General features: G+C 43.1%; 1 protein-coding gene across 4 annotated transcripts in view; it reads left to right on the plus strand.

Annotated features, from left to right (window-relative positions):
- Positions 1–17,776, plus strand: part of TRAF5 (TNF receptor associated factor 5) — a 42,815-nt gene that overhangs the window by 2,671 nt on the left and 22,368 nt on the right. The window contains exons 1-4 of one of the 4 annotated variants that reach the window (XM_075863278.1): positions 3,785–3,873; positions 10,627–10,719; positions 12,622–12,843; positions 15,663–15,720. In XM_075863278.1, coding sequence (XP_075719393.1) covers positions 12,629–12,843; positions 15,663–15,720 — 273 coding nt within the window. In that variant the 5' untranslated portion in view covers positions 3,785–3,873; positions 10,627–10,719; positions 12,622–12,628. Of the gene's footprint in view, positions 1–3,784; positions 3,874–10,626; positions 10,720–12,621; positions 12,844–15,662; positions 15,721–17,776 lie in introns of those variants that run through there. The other 3 variants (XM_075863277.1, XM_075863280.1, XM_075863279.1) reach the window with 3 other exon arrangements.

A 17,776-nucleotide genomic window follows, 5' to 3' on the forward strand; every position in this document is an offset into this window, starting at 1 on the left:
TTCACACAAGGGCCTTGCGTATAATTTAGGCTCTGTTTACACTTGCATTGAGGTCTCCATTTATGACGGAAAGCAGGACTCATTGGCCGAAACCGTCGCACGAAGGATACCACCGCCACCCAACGGACCCGTTGCAGGGTGTACATAGTCTTAAACCAGATTGGGCCAAATTTTTTTAAGTAGTACCCCTTTGAGCTTAAGGGTATGTTCACACGCTTAACAAAAAACGTTTGAAAATACGGAGCTGTTTTCAAGGGAAAACAGCTCCTGATTTTCAGACGTTTTTTAAGGGTATGTTCACACGGCCAAATTTCAGACGTATACGAGGCGTATTATGCCTCGTTTTACGTCTGAAAATAGGGCTCCAATACGTCGGCAAACATCTGCCCATTCATTTGAATGGGTTTGCCGACGTACTGTGCCGACGACCTGTTATTTACGCGTCGTCGTTTGACAGCTGTCAAAAGACGACGCGTAAAAATACAGCCTCGTCAAAAGAAGTACAAGACACTTCTTTGGACGTTTTTGGGGCTGTTTTCTCATAGACTCCAATGAAAACAGCTCCAAAAACGGACGTAAAAAACGCCGTGAAAACGGCGCGAAAAATGCGAGTTGGTAAAAAAACGTCTGAAAAGCAGGGTCTGTTTTCCCTTGAAAACAGCTCTGGATTTTCAGACGTTTTTGTTGACTACGTGTGAACATACCCTTAGCCACTCGCAATTTTCCCGCCATTTTTTATGTCCGTTTTTGGAGCTGTTTTCTATAGTCAATGAAAAACGTCCCAAGAAGTGACCTGCACTTCTTTTTCGCGACGTTTTTCAAAACGGCTGCGTAAAAAAACGGCCCATCGGAACAGAACGCTGTTTTTCCCATTGAAATCAATGGGCAGATGTTTGGAGGCGTTCTGCTTCCGATTTTTCGGGTGTTTACGGCCCGAAAAACAGCCGAAAATAGGCTGTGTGAACATACCCTAACAGTTGATGGATCTGAAAATGATGGACTTTTACAGCAGTTTGGGTCCCCTAGAAACAAATAATATCCTGATAACATTTGTGAGGGCACCACCGATATCCAACGGACCCCATAGATGTACAAGGGTGAATGTCTCCTCCCAAGTGAAGGTAACTACTTAGTTGCTCCATGCGACGGGGGAAAATATGGCGGATCTTTAGTAACCAAGGTACATTAAAAGAGTATATTAACAGGGAAATGGGTATGGGTCAACCCATTGCACTCTCTCATTATACACAGGTGGTGTGCCTTGAGTATCGGTGGTTGGAAAGTGAATCCCCAATTATTACTTTTTGAGATACAGCTGCAATGTATCCTGTATACAGAGCAGCTGTATCTGGCGCTGAAACCTGTATCCGTCAGGTCTTCGGGACTGACTGGTTCTGTATCAGCGGGTCCTGTGTCTCTGACACACAGGATCGAAATGTTATCGATCACATATAACTTCATAACTTCGATGTGATCGATTACAGGCGGATCCTGGGTGTCAGAGACATTCAGACCCAAAGACCTGATGGATTCAGGTCTTAGTGCTCGATATAGCTGCTCTGTATACAGAATACAAAGCGACTGTATCTCAATAAGTAAAAATAATTTTTAATAAAAAGTATTTGAAAGTTGCACCAAACACACTGATAGACATTTTTATTTTAAAAAAACCCACAAAAAACAATTTCAAAGGTGTACATAGCTTTTAATCCCTATCCCCCCCCCTCCTTTTTTTTTTTCCCCCCTCTCCTCTTGTTCCCCTCAGGCCCTGCACTAGGCATACCACACTGGGGCAGATTTATCAATACTAGTACAAGGCAAAAGTGGGCAACTACTCCACTTTTTCTTGGCACTCCACTTTTAAAAAAAATCTCCCCAACTTTTTTGTTCCTTTAATTTGTGGACCTTTGAACTGGAGCTTCCCAGTGATAGATGTGATAGGTGGACCAGTATACACATTTTCCTCTCGATCAAGTGGTCTGGGACCTATAGTTTCCATAAATGACTCGTGACGCATCTTATAGGACTCTTTCACATGAGCGTCCGTCACTATGTGGATAAATCACTGATCTGTTTTCCGTAAGTTTTCAGGGCAGCATCCGAAGTTCTATTTCCATCTCTTCCTGTTTATCCCTTTTGGGCAACGTGGCCAAGTTCATTTCTTAGAAACTGTCATTAGCGGATAGTAAGTACCGTAATGTTCTTTTATTTTAATATTTGTACAACACTAGGGAGGATTGTTACAAAAAGTGCAGAATAATAATAACGATTATTGCAAATTATCTTTTGAGCCTTATAGATTTGCTGTAGGTCACTTTAAGGGCCTGTTCACATCAGCGTTGGCTTTCCATTCTGGGGTTCCGTCTGAGGTTTCCGTCGGGTAAACCCTGCAACGGAAAGTCGACTGCGCTATTGATTCCGTCGGAAAAACGGAAAACTGCCGGAATGGTGACGAACGGAAACCATTAGCAAAGTTTCCGTCACCATTGATATCAATGGTGACTGAAACGGAAGCTGTGGTTTCAGTTTGACTTTCCGTTGCGGGGTTCACCCGACGGAAACCTCCGACATAACCCCGGAACGGAAAGCCAACGCTGATGTGAACAGGCCCTAAGAGTACGTTCACACGTGTCAGGAGTTCTGGGCCTGAAAATCAGTTCTTTACATATGAATGGGGTTGTTTCTACAGCAGGTGTATGGATTTCTGCAAGCCCCATTCACATGAATGGGAAAGTCACCGAAATTTCTGCAACAACTCTGCATGTGAATATACCCTAAGGAGCATCTGCTGTCGTTTTCCGGGTTATAATTAAAGAGTTGCCCGGGATTACAAAAATATATGTCTGTTTTCTTACAGAAACAGCTCTAACTTGTCCATTAGTTGTTACTGGTATTGCAATACCGCACACAACCTGTGGACACGTGTGGCACTGTTTTTGGAAGAAAGCAGCTATGTTTTTCTAATCCTGTCAACCCCTTTAATATTTTTTTCACTGTACAGTAGGTCAGCAGTGTATGGGAGGTCATGTCACCAATTAGTTGTTGATTCATTTGCGCCATAAAAAGTGTCAGTCAGAGTGTGTGTCTATAAAACAATGCAGTCAAAGTTTGCCCCTATAAACAGTACAGCCAGAGAGTGTCTCCATTAGCATTGTCAGCCAGAGTGTACCCTATAAACATTGTCAGAGAGTGCCCTATAAGTAGGGTCAGCCAGAGAGTGCCATATAAGTAGTGTCAGCCAGAGAGTGACCCAATAAATAGAGCCAGTTAGGGAGTGCCCCTTTATAATACAGCTGCCTGAAGGTGTCCCATAAACCGAGCTAACTAGAGAGTGCCCAATTAAATAGTGCTGCTAGAGATTGCCCTTGTGAACATTATCAGCCAGAGTGCCCCACCATAAATAGTCAGCTAGGAAGTGCTCCTATAAAACACAGCTCCCTGATAGTGCCCCATAAACAAAGTCAACCAAAGAGTGCCCTTATAAAACAATGCAGAGATTTTACTAATGAACAGTGTCACTCGATAAATAGAGAATGTACCCATAAACATTTTCACTGCCCCATAAGCAATGCCAGCCCTAAAGTGCCCTATAAAACAATGCCGCCAATAAATTTCAAGACACTGCTGACATCCTCTTTCAGGACATTCAGAGGTTTCAGCTTGTTTATTTATGTTTGCGTGATTTTCATACAGATTTTTGGTTATAATAGTTGCTTCATTTCTCGGCGCACTTGTCCCTGTTTGAATACGGTCTACCCATTTTTTTTTTACAGGTCAGGTATTTCCTTGCAGATGACTGGCCCAAAAAGAGTTTAGCACGATATGGATTGGTTCTTCAGTGCACACGTGTCATCTAATGTAGCCGCCGTGCATGTAATACCCAAATCTGACATTGCTCTACTTACAGGAACCTCAGATTGTTTCTATTGATTGATTTACTATCTGTTCTCAATTTTAATATTTTTCTTTGTACTACTTTATATCATTAGGTTGTTGTGGTCACAGGGGACAATGCAATGACTAATGATTATATTACCATATTTGCAAGATGTCCCTTTTTATTGGGGAAATCCCATATTAGAACACAAATTTCTAATACCGGTGTTTTGTTTTTTCTACAGGCAGTCTTATTTTTGACAATATGTATAGGGAAGACCCCTTCTTTTGGGTTTCCTTCTTACTTATACCAAGGGGCCTCTCAAAATGCTTGTCCTGTGCTCATCTTATCCTTTCATGAAGAAAACTCCCCTCATTTGTCCAGGGGCGTAGACTTGTGTAGAACTTGGGTTCGGTGGGGGAAGAAGTTTAAGAATTTCCCTATGTTGAACAGGTTTGGAATTTCTGGCGTAGATAGAGAAAATTGGTGCGGCAAAAAATATAATGGGGTAGCATGATGGGCATTCATACCCACATCCTCCAGCCCAGGACAGAAGGGTTTGGAAGGAGAAGGACTTGTATCAAAAGTCCTGTGTACTTAAATGGAGCTGATCTTCAATAATCGACACAGGCCAAAAACTTCAAGACCGGATCTCATTTCTGGTGCATAAAGGGGGGTTTTGAGTGGGGGATCCCCCTTTATGACATCCTTAGACCTAATAGGGCATATGAACAGGGGCTTCTTCATGTGACAACCCCTTTAAGTAGGACTTGAATAGTCACATCTTGATGCGGGACAATTTAAAGGCGTCCACCTTTAGCGATTCTGCACCTACATTTATTTTTGGAAAATCTGATTAATAATGCAAGCGGAGATGGAGGATGGCAAGTCCTGACTGTTACCAAGCTGCCATTTTCCTTTATTCCATCAGCACAATGCAAATCCAGCTTTGCTATAGATACACCGACTAACAACCCCAGTCTTTTATACGCGGTTGTCGGGTCGCGCACATTACTAAGATTACTAATGTCTTCTGCTCAAGACCTAATAAGTTGATCTGAAGACAGAGAAGGGGAAAACAGACCTCAAACCAACCAAAAGGGAGAGGGCTGCTGCAGAGAAGCGACCATTTGGTGGGTCACATAAAAGATTAGATCAGTGTTAAGGATCTGCCAGGCACAGTTTCTGTATCCACATCCATAGGTAATCAGTCTGCACCTGCTTCTATGTCTGTGAGACTGACTCCATCTTCCACCACTCAGGATGGCAGGCTTAGGAGTGGGAGAGCCTATCACAGCCTGGCCAGACGGAGCTAGCGCCCGCCCTCTGTCTATTTATACCTGCCTTTCCTGTTCCTCCTTTGCTTGTGAATCTTCTCTGTTGGTTTCCTGGCCCTGCTGCAGCTTCTGTACTATTTGACCCTGCTTCATATGACCCTGGCTTACTGACTACTCTCCTGCTCTGCGTTTGGCACCTCGTACTCTCCTGGTTTGACTCGGCTTGTTTACTTCTCTTGTTGCTCACGGTGTTGCCGTGGGCAACTGCCCCATTTCCCTTGCTTCTGTGTACCCTTGTCTGGTTGTCTGTCGTGCACTTACTGAGTGTAGGGACCGTCGCCCAGTTGTACCCCGTCGCCTAGGGCGGGTCGTTGCAAGTAGGCAGGGACTGAGTGGCGGGTAGATTAGGGCTCACTTGTCTGTTTCCCTATCCCCGTCATTACAATCAGTCAACAGGTGATCGGGAACACAAGTTTGTACGAGCGCTCGTTCGCCTGGTCACCGAGTGGCCCGCGTAAAAGGACCTTTACACCCCTTTGTCACTGCTCAGATGTCATTTATGTGAATTGTCATTTGCTTAGACGATTGAGTCAGATTTTTAGTAACCGTGAGCATTGCCAAAGGGTTTAATCATTCTATAGAGACCTATCATTCTAAAAGTCAGTGTTGGTGAGATCACAGACGTCACCATTGCGACCTTCTCACATGTATCTATGACATCAGAAGATTATTTTGACTGGATTTCCCCTTTTAACCTATTATTTATGAGACCCCACACACTTTTTCATGAACGTGAATGGGAGGACTTTTCCAGTAGTGGCTAAACTTGATAATTTCCTGAAGATGTTACAAGCACTCTGAGGCTAGGATCTCATGTTGCGGTTTAAATGCGCTTCTTGCCACGAATCGTAATAAATTTAGAAGCTATGGATTGCCTGTTCTCACCCTACTATGCTCCCTACTATCCTCGCCCCCATCTAGAGCCCTTATACTAATCTTGTCCCCAATTCCCTCTTCTTTTTTTCTTCTCTTTCCTGGTTGATTTCTCCTCTATCCTCGTCTTTTCTCGCTTTCCTATACCCTTCCTTGATCCCATTTCTTCATGCTCATTAACCCCTATCTAGCCCAGTTGCTGGTTAGATTAAGGGGTTATTTCAAAAAGACAACTCCTCTATAAATAGTAGCCGGCCCGACGAACATCTGATCGCTGTGGGTCCGTCTTCTCTAACCCCCGGCAATCAACTGCCATCGACTAAGTGAAGCCTCGTTTGGCTACATATTTTGCAGACCAATCAACCTATCACAGTTTGGCTTACAACACCTATAGAATCTATCCCGTGTCACATATATTGTATGCACCAATTCTAAAAAAGGCACAGGAAAAAGTTTTATACCAAGAAAAGTACATTGTAATTAATCAACACCTATATAAAAACAGATTAAAAAAAAAGTCAATGTATCGCCCACGATAGTGTGTGTCCTGTCTGTAGAATTGCCATATCTAGACTATATCTGATGGAAGTAATACACGTGGCAAGAACATATGTTGGGTAATAGCACCTCAAGTATAGATAAAAAATAATAACCGCAATGTGTACAACTAAAAGAGGATGCAACATAAACAGCAAGGCAAGAAAAACCATATAGACCAGGACAGAGCACGATGCCCAAACGAGCAACTCGCCCTTGCTTCGTCTGGGGGTGACGCCGTCATTGAGTCTCACGCTATTTAACTACTTTTCAGCCAAGAGGACCGTACCAAAGCACCTAAAGATATTTGTTTTAATGACCTGCATGAGTTTTCGCTCTGAGCACCTTAGGCCTAGTTCACATGGAGTATTTTGCCGGCAGAAAAAAATCTGCCTCAAAGTTCCTTTAGGAATTTTAAGGCAGATTTTGACCTGCCTGTGCTTTCTTGCCGTGTTTTTCGCCCACGGAAATTGAGGTCCGCCGGCAAAAAACGATGTGAAAAAAATGCTTCTGCCTTCCATTGATTTCAATGGGAGGTCAGATGCAGAACCGCGGAAACAGATAACATGCCGCTTTTTTTCCCCCGCGAGTGGCTAGAAGTTAATCAGGGGGAAAAAACGCCTCTGCCTCCCATTGAAATCAATGGGAAGCGATTTCGGCTGTTTTTTGGCGCTGATTCCTACACGGTTTCTGCATAAGCAAACTCAGTGTGAACTGGGCCTTATAGGGTTGCCAGAAAAAACACCGGCCCAGCCGATATTACTATCGGGAGGCCGATGGCAGTAATTCATTTGTATCGGCAATAGTCTTTACGCATAATTTTTATTTAAAAAAATGTTGGAGCGTGTGTATAAAAATATAAATATATATATATATATATGCTTAGTCCCAGTTCTGGGGGTACGAGCAGCGTAGGGACCCACCTTATAGAGGTCGCCTTGTCGTGGCAGGTGGGCTCACACAATTTGATCAAAACGTGCGCTAAGAACCTCCCTATTGTAAATAGATTCAGCAGCAAAGCATATTTATTTATTTATTTACTTATAGTGTTTAGGTGGCATTGGTGTTTGCAGAGCGCTGTCGCCATTTTTGGATATTGTGTGTGTAGAGGCAAATGAGCAAACAGTATTCTAGGCAGTGGTTGTGAACATTGCGGCAAAAAGGGCAGAGGATTTAGTGATTCTTCCAACGGTACGTATTATACGAGAGCGCTCTGTAAGTGTTGACAGACAATGCTCCATTTTCTATAGAACCATAAAAGTATCCTGTATAGTGTACGTTGCTTCAATGACCGATCAATCATATTAGGGGCATAAGGGGACAAGAGCCGTCCTGATGGCCACGTGATGGAGGTCAATGTGGGATAACCCCGGTGGATAAGGCTGCCCAATTCTACTATGCGGGCAATGTGGACAGTTCGGCCTTTTCTCTATAGGTGACAGTATTCTATGTATGTGGAACGCTTCACATTGTGCGGCCTGAGGCAATAGTAGATTGTTTTGATGCTATAGATTTGTGCAGTATGTGAGGAAAATCCAAATTTTTTCTGACGGATAAAGGTTTATCTTTTCTCACAGGTTTCAAGTATAATTTCAAAGCTGGACACCCTGATCTTGGTTGAGTAGTCACACATGAATATCCTCCATAACCGATGCTTATTTCATGCCCCAGCTTCTGTAGATTGAGGTTGGATTCACACGAGCATGTTCGGTTCGTAAAGGACGGAACGTATTTCGGCCGCAAGTCCCGGACCGAACTCACTGCAGGGAGCCGGGCTCCTAGCATCATAGTTATGTACGATGCTAGGTGTCCCTGCCTCTCCGTGGAACTACCGGTCCGTACTGAAAACATGATTACATTACAGGATAGTTGTCCCGCAGCGAGGCAGGGACTCCTAGCGTCGTACATAACTATGATGCTAGGAGCCCGGCTCCCTGCACTGTGTTCGGTCCGGGACTTGCGGCCGAAATACGTTCCGTCCTTTACGGACCGAACATGCTCGTGTGAATCCAGCCTGTCGTCCATTCCTGCCAAACAATTGTGCTCTATTGTGGGTCCATTGTGCTTCCCTCAATGATCCAAATTCTGAAGTGGAATGTGGCAAGAGCATCCTCGAGGGTCCAGCAATGTCTCCTAGTAGGACGTTTTTACAATATCCTGCTGGACGTGCGACGGCGCATTCATACATTCACCTCAATGTTGAGGTTACCAAAAGAGGGTCCTGCAATAAATACATGAAGATTAAAGAGGACCTGTCACCTGTCCTGACTGTTCTAGATAATAATTATATTCCCAATGAAATAACAATTCTGGAGCATCTTTTCTTATAACACGCTGTTCCTCTGTTATTCCTCCTAGAAATATATACCAGTTTGGGGTGTGTCCCTACACTGTAAAGGATTTGCCAGACACAGCTTCTGTGTCTACGCCCGTGGGCAATCAGTCTGCACCTGCTCCTATGTCTGTGAGACTGACTCCATCTTCCACCACTCAGGATGGCAGGCTTAGGAGTGGGAGAACCTATCACAGCCTGGCCAGACGGAGCTAGCTCCCGCCCACTGTCTATTTATACCTGCCTTTCCTGTTCCTCCTTTGCCTGTGATTCTTCTCTGCTGGTTTCCTGGCCCTGCTCCAGCTTCTTGAACTACTGATCCTCTGCTTGTTATTGACCTTGGCTTTCTGACCACTCTTCTGCTCTGCGTTTTTGTACCTCGTTCTCTTCCTGGTTTGACTCGGCTCGTTCACCACTCTTGTTGCTCACGGTGTCTCCGTGGGCAGCTGCCCCGTTTCCCTAGCTTCAGTGTACCCATGTCTGTTTGTCTGTTGTGCACTTACTGAGTGTAGGGACCGTCGCCCAGTTGTACCCCGTCGCTTAGGACGGGTCGTTGCAAGTAGGCAGGGACTGAGTGGCGGGTAGATTAGGGCTCACCTGTCTGTCTCCCTACACTGTCATTACATACACTCTGACAATGTCCAATCGGTGCTGATAGTCACTATGTAGGGACACGCCCCTTTGATAAGGGAAATGTTAACATCAAGTTGTCAATTTATTCATAAATTTGTAGGAGGAATAACAGAGGAACGGCACAATGTAGAGTTATAAGAAAAGATGCTCCAGAATTGGTGTTACATGGTGAATCGCTATGGGTCAGGGTCTGGTTTGGGGTCTCCTGGCTGGAAGAAGATTGGAACCAATGCTCTACACTGATTGGTTCTGAACATCTACCGAGATCCTACTGGCAGGGAAGGGGGATCTACAGAAGAGGCTCATCTTACCTGATATGATCACTATCCTAAAATTGTAATGATAAGTATACTTTACTGAAAGGGATTTCTGCACCCTTTATTCTACACTATTTCCAATTACTATATGTCGCTGACTAAGGAAGATAGTCATCATTTATGGTACATAACAGAGCGAATAAGGTTGTAAGTTCAGAGCTGAAAAATAACATACATCTGAGTTTTTCCTTGCACACAGTCATACTAAAATGAGAAAATTCTGCACGCCTGCAGCCACCACTAGGAGGCGCAAGCATTAGATATAAATCTGTAGGCAGTGAGCTCCCCTAGTGGTGGCTGCAAGCAAATGCAACTATTAGGCCCCATCATACCATGGCTTTATAGCTGTTGCGTGGTCTGGTTGTTTCGCCACTGCCTGTATCTGTTTTTGGGATTGCTGTGGGACAGTCAATATGATCACTATCTTTCCCAGACTCTTTTTCCAGACTAGTTATGCTGAGAACTAGACATGTTTGCCATTCAGCAGCCTGGGAAAGCAGGGTAACTATCTTTTTAGAAGCTGTATTAATGTTCATAATGGTAATCATCCAGCTTTCCCAGTAACAGATATAACAGGGACTTAAAAATAAAAAATCATCACTATGTAAGAGGAAATACTCTTTTAATAGCGCACAAGAAATGGGGAAATAAATGAATTCTCCTTCACAGGATCGACGACATTCAGCGACATTCTACTCATTTCTCTTATCTTTTCCACAGCTTATTTTTGCACTTTTCTATTTTTCAACCACAAAATCCTTTGATGCGACAGCCTCATATGTCAACAGGAAGCTGATTCAGTGACTTCTAACAGTACGTTCAGAATGGTTTCTTCTTTTATGGGCTGATCTGGCCGCACTCTCCATTTGCTTTCATAGGTTACATTGGCATACAGGTTGGCGCATTGTGGGTGTAGTCTCCTGTGAGCCTTGATCTTGCGTCACGGGGGTAGCTACCATATTAAGTCACATGTACTCTCAGTATTACGTTCATGTGTCCATAAAGGCTATGTACACCTTTGAATGTTTTGTTTTTATTAAAATCAATGTGTTTTTGTGATTTTTTTTTGTTCTTTTATTAAAAAAAAAAGTTTTACTTTTTATCATACAGCTTCTCCGCATCCTGTGTACATCGAAGCGGTTTCGTTTTCTCGCGGCCAATTCCTGCGATCGATATGAAGTGGATCCTGGGTGTCAGAGAGAGGCAGGACCCGCTCTGAGCCGAGCCGTCAGTTTATGACTATACGATCGGTGGGGGTCTGACACCCGGACCCCGCATCGACCAGCTACCTGCGGGCAACAGATGTCATTGTACAGTATGCAATATACGGAGCCGGAAGCAGTTGGCTCCGTACATTGCATAGCGGCCGTGCTGCAGAACTAGCTCTAATCCTCTTCACTTGAATAGGAGCAGTATTGCAGCTGGGATGTTATTCCGTGACCAGAGCAAACTGCTTCCGGCATGGACGTCCGGTGCCTGGAGGCAGCTGTAGAAGCTGGATCGGTGCGGGGTCCGGGTGTTGGAGTCCCACTGATCATATACTGATGTGATATCCGGTGGATAGGTCATTAGTTGTCCGGTAGTGGAAAACCCCTTTAAATCACAAAACACATTGATGTAATAAAAAAATAAAAAAAATCGTTCATAGTTTTCCATAGCCATCAAGGTCTTTAATTGGCAATATGGCGCTACTTGAATTGTTTTCTCCTTTCTCATGACCTGATATCAATTCTCTGCAGGTTTAACTGTAATTTAAAAAAAAATGTTGAACCATAACAGAAGTTTTCTTCGGTGGGGGGTCCGGGTGCCAAGACCTCCACCGTTGCTGAAATAAAGATGCAGAAGGGCCCAGCTGAGCACTCGGCACCTCCGACTGTGATCGACGCTCCTAGTTAAGCTGAAGACGGGTTATAGATGTTCTATGTGAGTCTGTCTCCTGAATAACAAGTAGACTCGATCACAGCCAATGATGCATGGTGCTCAGCTGAGGTGATAAATGTTAGATTGGTAGGGGTCTCTGCTGGGACCTCCACCGATCGCTAGAACAGGAAATCCTAGTCTCTCAAAACCACCCTCAGCAAGACCGGTCAAGTGAAGTGGCGGTCGAGCATGTTTATTGCTGCTCCATAGAACTCTATGGCAGTTACGGATACTCCTGAGCTCGACCGCTGCTCCGTACAAACTTCTCCTCACCATGGATGGATGGGGTGGGTGTTAATATGGGACTGGGGTCCTCCATTCTAGTGATCATTTGCGGTCCCATTAGGAGGTCCTGTAGAATGGGTGATAAATGTTATTGGCCGGAAGACCCCTTTAATCCCAGCCTATAAATTGGGTATCACCATAGTCCTATTATTTTTTGGCTCTCCTCTTCTCAGAGAGGCGGGGTAAGCTTAAGACGGGATCATAGAAGTCTATGACCCCATATTCTGCTTTCTCCATCTTTTCGAGAAGAGCCAAAAAGTGCTGACGTTTTCCCATTACAGTTTAGGGGCACTGTGCTTGGCTGAGTTCTTCTGCCCCTTCGTTTCAGTGATCGGTGAGGGTCTTCGCACCCGGACTCCCACAGATCAAAACTTCTGACATGTTTCTTGACCTTCCACATCGTTGCTCAGATGATACACCGTGAATTTGGTGGATCTGCTCCAGGGATATGTATTTTGACACATGCTGTTTTGACAGATGCTCATTACGTCTGTATCTGATTTCTTCCAGTTCTGCCATGGACTGTGCGGACATCACTTTGCATCCAGACAATATCTGCAGGCAGAACTCCAGCACAGGACCTTCGCTAGACTTCGAGCCAAAGCAAGAATACGTGTTTGTGGAAACATTGCAGGACCGGTACAAGTGTGCAAGTTGCCATCTGGTGCTTCACAATCCCCATCAAACAGGATGTGGTCACCGGTTTTGTGAGAAGTGTATAATGTGCCTGAAGTGAGTGTCTGTATGACTGTAGTAGCATGTGCGACATCATCATCATCATCATCCCCTCAATAATAACAGCACTCCGGAGACCCAGGCACTGTCCTCTTCTACATGGTAGCAGATCCTGGGTGATGGCAACCTATGGCCACCATTGCATCTCCCAGCTTTACGCAGGCTGATTAGCATTTACTGTAGAATTGCATTGCTATGCAAATTGTAACTTGAATTCTATTCAGGTACCCGGAAGATCAGGATGAACAGTGTTATAATGGAGTAGTTCTTATAGATTAGATCTTTATAGGTTATTTTTTCTTCAAAGATCCTCTCACCTGATTCATATGAAGATATCACCCTTTATATTAGAACTACCAGTGGAATAACCATACCACGACCCTATAGTTCTGACCCCCTTGTGATCACTAGACCCTATGGTTCTGACCCACTCGTGATCACTGGACCCTATGCTTCAGCCCTCCTAAACACTGGACCCTATGGTTCTGGCCCCCTTGTTAACCCTATCATTCTGCAATCAAGGTCATATGGTTCAGCAACGTTGACCTTGAAAAATGAGTGCCTGCTATATAATTGCATCCATTTATTGTGGCCCTCAAGCAACCGAGCCAAGTTCCACTAACGTCCCCGTGAAATACAAACATTTCACATATGAAAATGCAAAAATTGCAAATACAATATTTTTGTCAAGGAGGAAACTTTTCAAAACAGCATCACCAAATGGGTATAGTGCAGCAAATGTGTAGAAATATTCTGTCATTTTACCTGATTTACACGGATCAGTAACGATCACTACTGTATATAGTGAATGACACAATGATTAGTAATAAATATATGTATTTCAAAAAGTGAAACTCCTATATTCTATAGATTCATTACACACAGAGGGATCTATTTCCAGCATTTTATTCCTTTAATGTTGATGATTATGGGAACAGTTAATGTAAACCCAAAATTTTGTGCCTCAAAAAATGTGAATATTATATAAGCCCAATTTAAAAAATGATTTTTAATACCGGAATGTTGTCTTACTAAAAACTAAGCTCGTTCGCAGAGCGAAATCCGGCGCCATTTTCATGTGGACCGGAAGCCGCTGCCGGACAGTCGGATGACGACTTCCGGCCGCGGCTTTCGGCCATATGTTCAGGCGCAAGGAATAGGAGCGTAGACCAGTGGAGGCGGCAGGTAATTTATGTTCGTGTATGTGATGTGTGTATTATGTTCGTGTGATACTGTCTGCTGAGCCCTGTAGCTAATCCTCCTACACTGTGCAGTCGCTCAGAAAATGGCGGCACACAGTGTAGTAGGTTTGAAGATTCAAACCCCTCCTTCTCCTGGCACTAGCCAGAAGAAGGGAGGGGAGGATTGTGTGAGGACACTAGAGGAGAGGGTGTCCACCCCAAATTTGCAGCATAAATCAATGAGGCTGCTTTACCACAGTGACCATGCTGCAATTTTGGGAACTTCTCCCTCTAGTGGCCAGCACATGGAAATGTTATAAATTAGAATCTAATTTATAATATTTCCTGACTTCTGAAAAAATTAAAACAATTGTAATCACTTCTATACTAATTGTTTAACTAAAAAAAAAATAATAATAATTTCTAGCGACATTCCCTTTAAACAAATCCATCCCCTTATACTTACATAGCAGCTCACCTCAGTCTTCTCTGTGGAGTCTTGCTTTGCTGCTCAAGGTCCTGCGCTCATGTGACCAGCAGGTCTCTAAACAGTAGTAAGAACTTCAGAGATGAGGTCATCTGACCTTATGTCTAAAGGTCCTTTTGCAGGACATATACGATTCACGGCAAAAATGCAACAAAACTACATTGTACTATGGGTGGCCATGGGCCCCCTGGGAGCCTCGGGTCCCTAGCGGCCGCCCAAAACACCCTATGATGATCCGCCATTGCAGTAGACCAACACCAGCAGATGACATGGCTCCCAAACCATCACTGACTGTGGAAACTTCATACTGGACCGCAAGACACTTGGATTGACGCCTCTCCACTCTTCCTCCAGACTCTGGGACCGAGATTTCCCAATGAAATGCAAAATTTAATTTCATCTGAAAACAGGACTTTGGACACTGAGCAGCAGACCAGTTATTTTAAAGGCTTAGGAAACCTTCGCAAGGTGTTTGGTGTTTATTCACTGATTAGAGTAACGCCATGAGGCTACAATCTTCAACTTTTTACCCTATATTCTAATTTTCTGAGAGACTCAATTTTGGGTTTTCATTAACTGTCAGCCATAATCATAAACATTAAAAGAAAAAAATGCTGGAAATGGATCCCTCTGTGTGTAATGAATCTATAGAATATTAGTTTCACTTTTTGAATTGAATTACTGAAATAAATTAACTTTGATGTTCTAATTCATTGAGAAGGACCTGTGTGTGTGTGTGTGTGTGTGTATATATATATATATAGACTGTATTGGCCAAACTCTCTGTGCTCCCTAATATGACTGGTGCACTTGGGCTAAACCTTGAGGTCTGTCGTCACATATCTGTAGTACACGCTACATGTAAATATGAGGGTATATTCACACGCTGAGGAGTCAAAAACGTCTGAAAAAACAGTTCCAAAAACGTCCCAAGATTCTTTTTCGCGGCCGTTTTTAAAAACGGCCACGTAAAAAACTGGCCCATCGGAACAGAACGCCGTATTTACCATTGATTTCAATGGGCAGATGTTTGGAGGCGTTCTGCTTACGATTTTTTTGGGTGTTTACGACCCGAAAAACGTCCGAAAACACTCAACTCAACATACCCTAAATGTCACTAATATATTTTCTATAATTCCTCTTTGCAGAGAGATGTGTGACATACCTCAATGCCCAATAGACAAAGAAAATATTAAACCACAAGAGGTAAGTAAAATTGTTCTCCTTATTGCTGTGATGACATGCGCTGACTGTCCATTATTCCGACACCCAACTTTTCAGAATAATACCTGATAATCTGCCATTCAACTAAAATATTCCCAATGCTAGTTTTAAAAAGTAGCCTGGAAGTTTTGAAGGTCATGACAAGTCCCCATTGAGTTATTACTGCTGGCCAAATATATTCTATACAAGAATACGGTTTGATAAGTATATAAGTTTGTTAGCACTTCTTCTGGTTCTTTATATTGACTTCGCATGAGTACTGAAAGACGGGAATTTCATATTTTTATATTTTGATGACCTCTTGTTGATTTGAATCTGTGCAAACGTTTTGTATAATATTTTGGAAAACAAAAAAACTAATATAAAGATTTAAAAACAAATATATTATATACGGATGACTGATAAAGAGATTTCATCCAATTGCCCTTTAAGGCCCTGTTCACACTGAGTTTTTGCAGGCAGAGAATTCTACCTGGAAAAATCAGCTCCGGTTTTTTTTTAAGTGGTTTTGCACCACACGCGGTTTTTAACGTGGTTATTTGCCGCGTTTTTGTTTTTTTGTAATCTTTTTTTAAGCTATCTCTTCAACAAACAGAGGCAATAACCGTGAGCGTTTTTTTTGCCAAAAAACACGTTTATTTGCGTCTCCTATTGATTTTAAATGGGGTTTTTAAGGCGGAAAACGCTTCAAGATAGGGCATGTCGCTTCTTTTTCCAGCAAACTTTTTTTGCTCGCGGGAAAAAAACGCCTCCACATCCCATTGAAATCGATAGATGCCAATTTTGGCAGTTTTTTTGCCTTGGTTTTGTTGCGGTTACCGCGGCAAAAACCGCAGCAAAAAAGTTTGTGTGAACAGGGCCTAACAGCTTGCCAACCACCCACTGTAAATATATGGCGGGCGGTCCAGGTGATTAAAGTCTGTCCCACAAAGTTGTTTTCTGAGCTTTGAGGGACAAACCATAATAAAAAAAAGTAAAATATAAAGCAAAAATAAATGGAGTAAAAAAAACATAAAAATGCCCAAAATCCCCCCGCCAATAATTGTAATGCTAGTCCTAACCCAATTACCCTAAAATAGACATGTAACATATCAAAATTTACAGTGAACAATCACAATAAAGAAAGTATATTTTAGGCCTTGTTCACATGGCATGTATTCGTCGCATTTACGCGCTGAAAAACGCGTAAAAAATGGGAAACCGAATTGTAGTGCATACAACGCGTTTTTTATACGCTCGCGTGTTTAAAAACCGCGTTGTGTGAAAAAAGAAGCGTCTGCTCAATTCTTGGCGCGTGAAACGCGCCCAAGATGCGCCTATTTCCCATAGTCAATGTGAGTCATAATTACGCACCCAAAAAATGCGGCAAAAACTCTTGTACTTTAAAAAGCGCTTTGCAAAAACTTCTAGCGTCGTTATGTCATTTTTTTGGAGCGGGGTAACACTATATTATCAGAAAAAAATAGCTTCAAAGTAAAAAAGCATATTTCTTTTACTATTTTATTTAAAGAGGATCTGTCACTAGTTTAGTAATGCCCAATCTCCTCGCTAATCTAATAGGCCCCGTCACACTGATAATACTAATGAAAATTGTGTCCCAAAACGTTTATTATTTTAAAAGTTATGAGCTTTTTTCTAAATATGTAAATGAGTCTATACTTGTCAAATGGGCGTCAACGCCAGCAATTCTCCTGAGGCGGAGTCTCCTCACAGCCTCTGATGCTGTCCTATCCGCATGAAGCTGCTTCACACAGTGTGAGAGACTGAGGCTGGAGGGAAGGGGGATCACTTCAAACAGCCATATCTTGGGCTGTGGACCACCTAGAACAGCGGTTATGGTGGTATATGAAAGAGGAGATTCTAATCTTTCATATGACACCACAGTTCTAACTGTGAAACAACCAGAGATATAACTAGTTGAAAACACATTCGGGAATGGAAGCTGTATACTATAAGATCACACTGTGTTGCTGGGCAGGAAAGCAGGAGAAGCTGTATGCTGATTGGACAGCGTCACACAAAAAACATTACCCCCACA

Source organism: Rhinoderma darwinii, chromosome 4 (genome assembly GCF_050947455.1).
Source record: "Rhinoderma darwinii isolate aRhiDar2 chromosome 4, aRhiDar2.hap1, whole genome shotgun sequence".
NCBI lineage: Eukaryota > Metazoa > Chordata > Amphibia > Anura > Rhinodermatidae > Rhinoderma > Rhinoderma darwinii.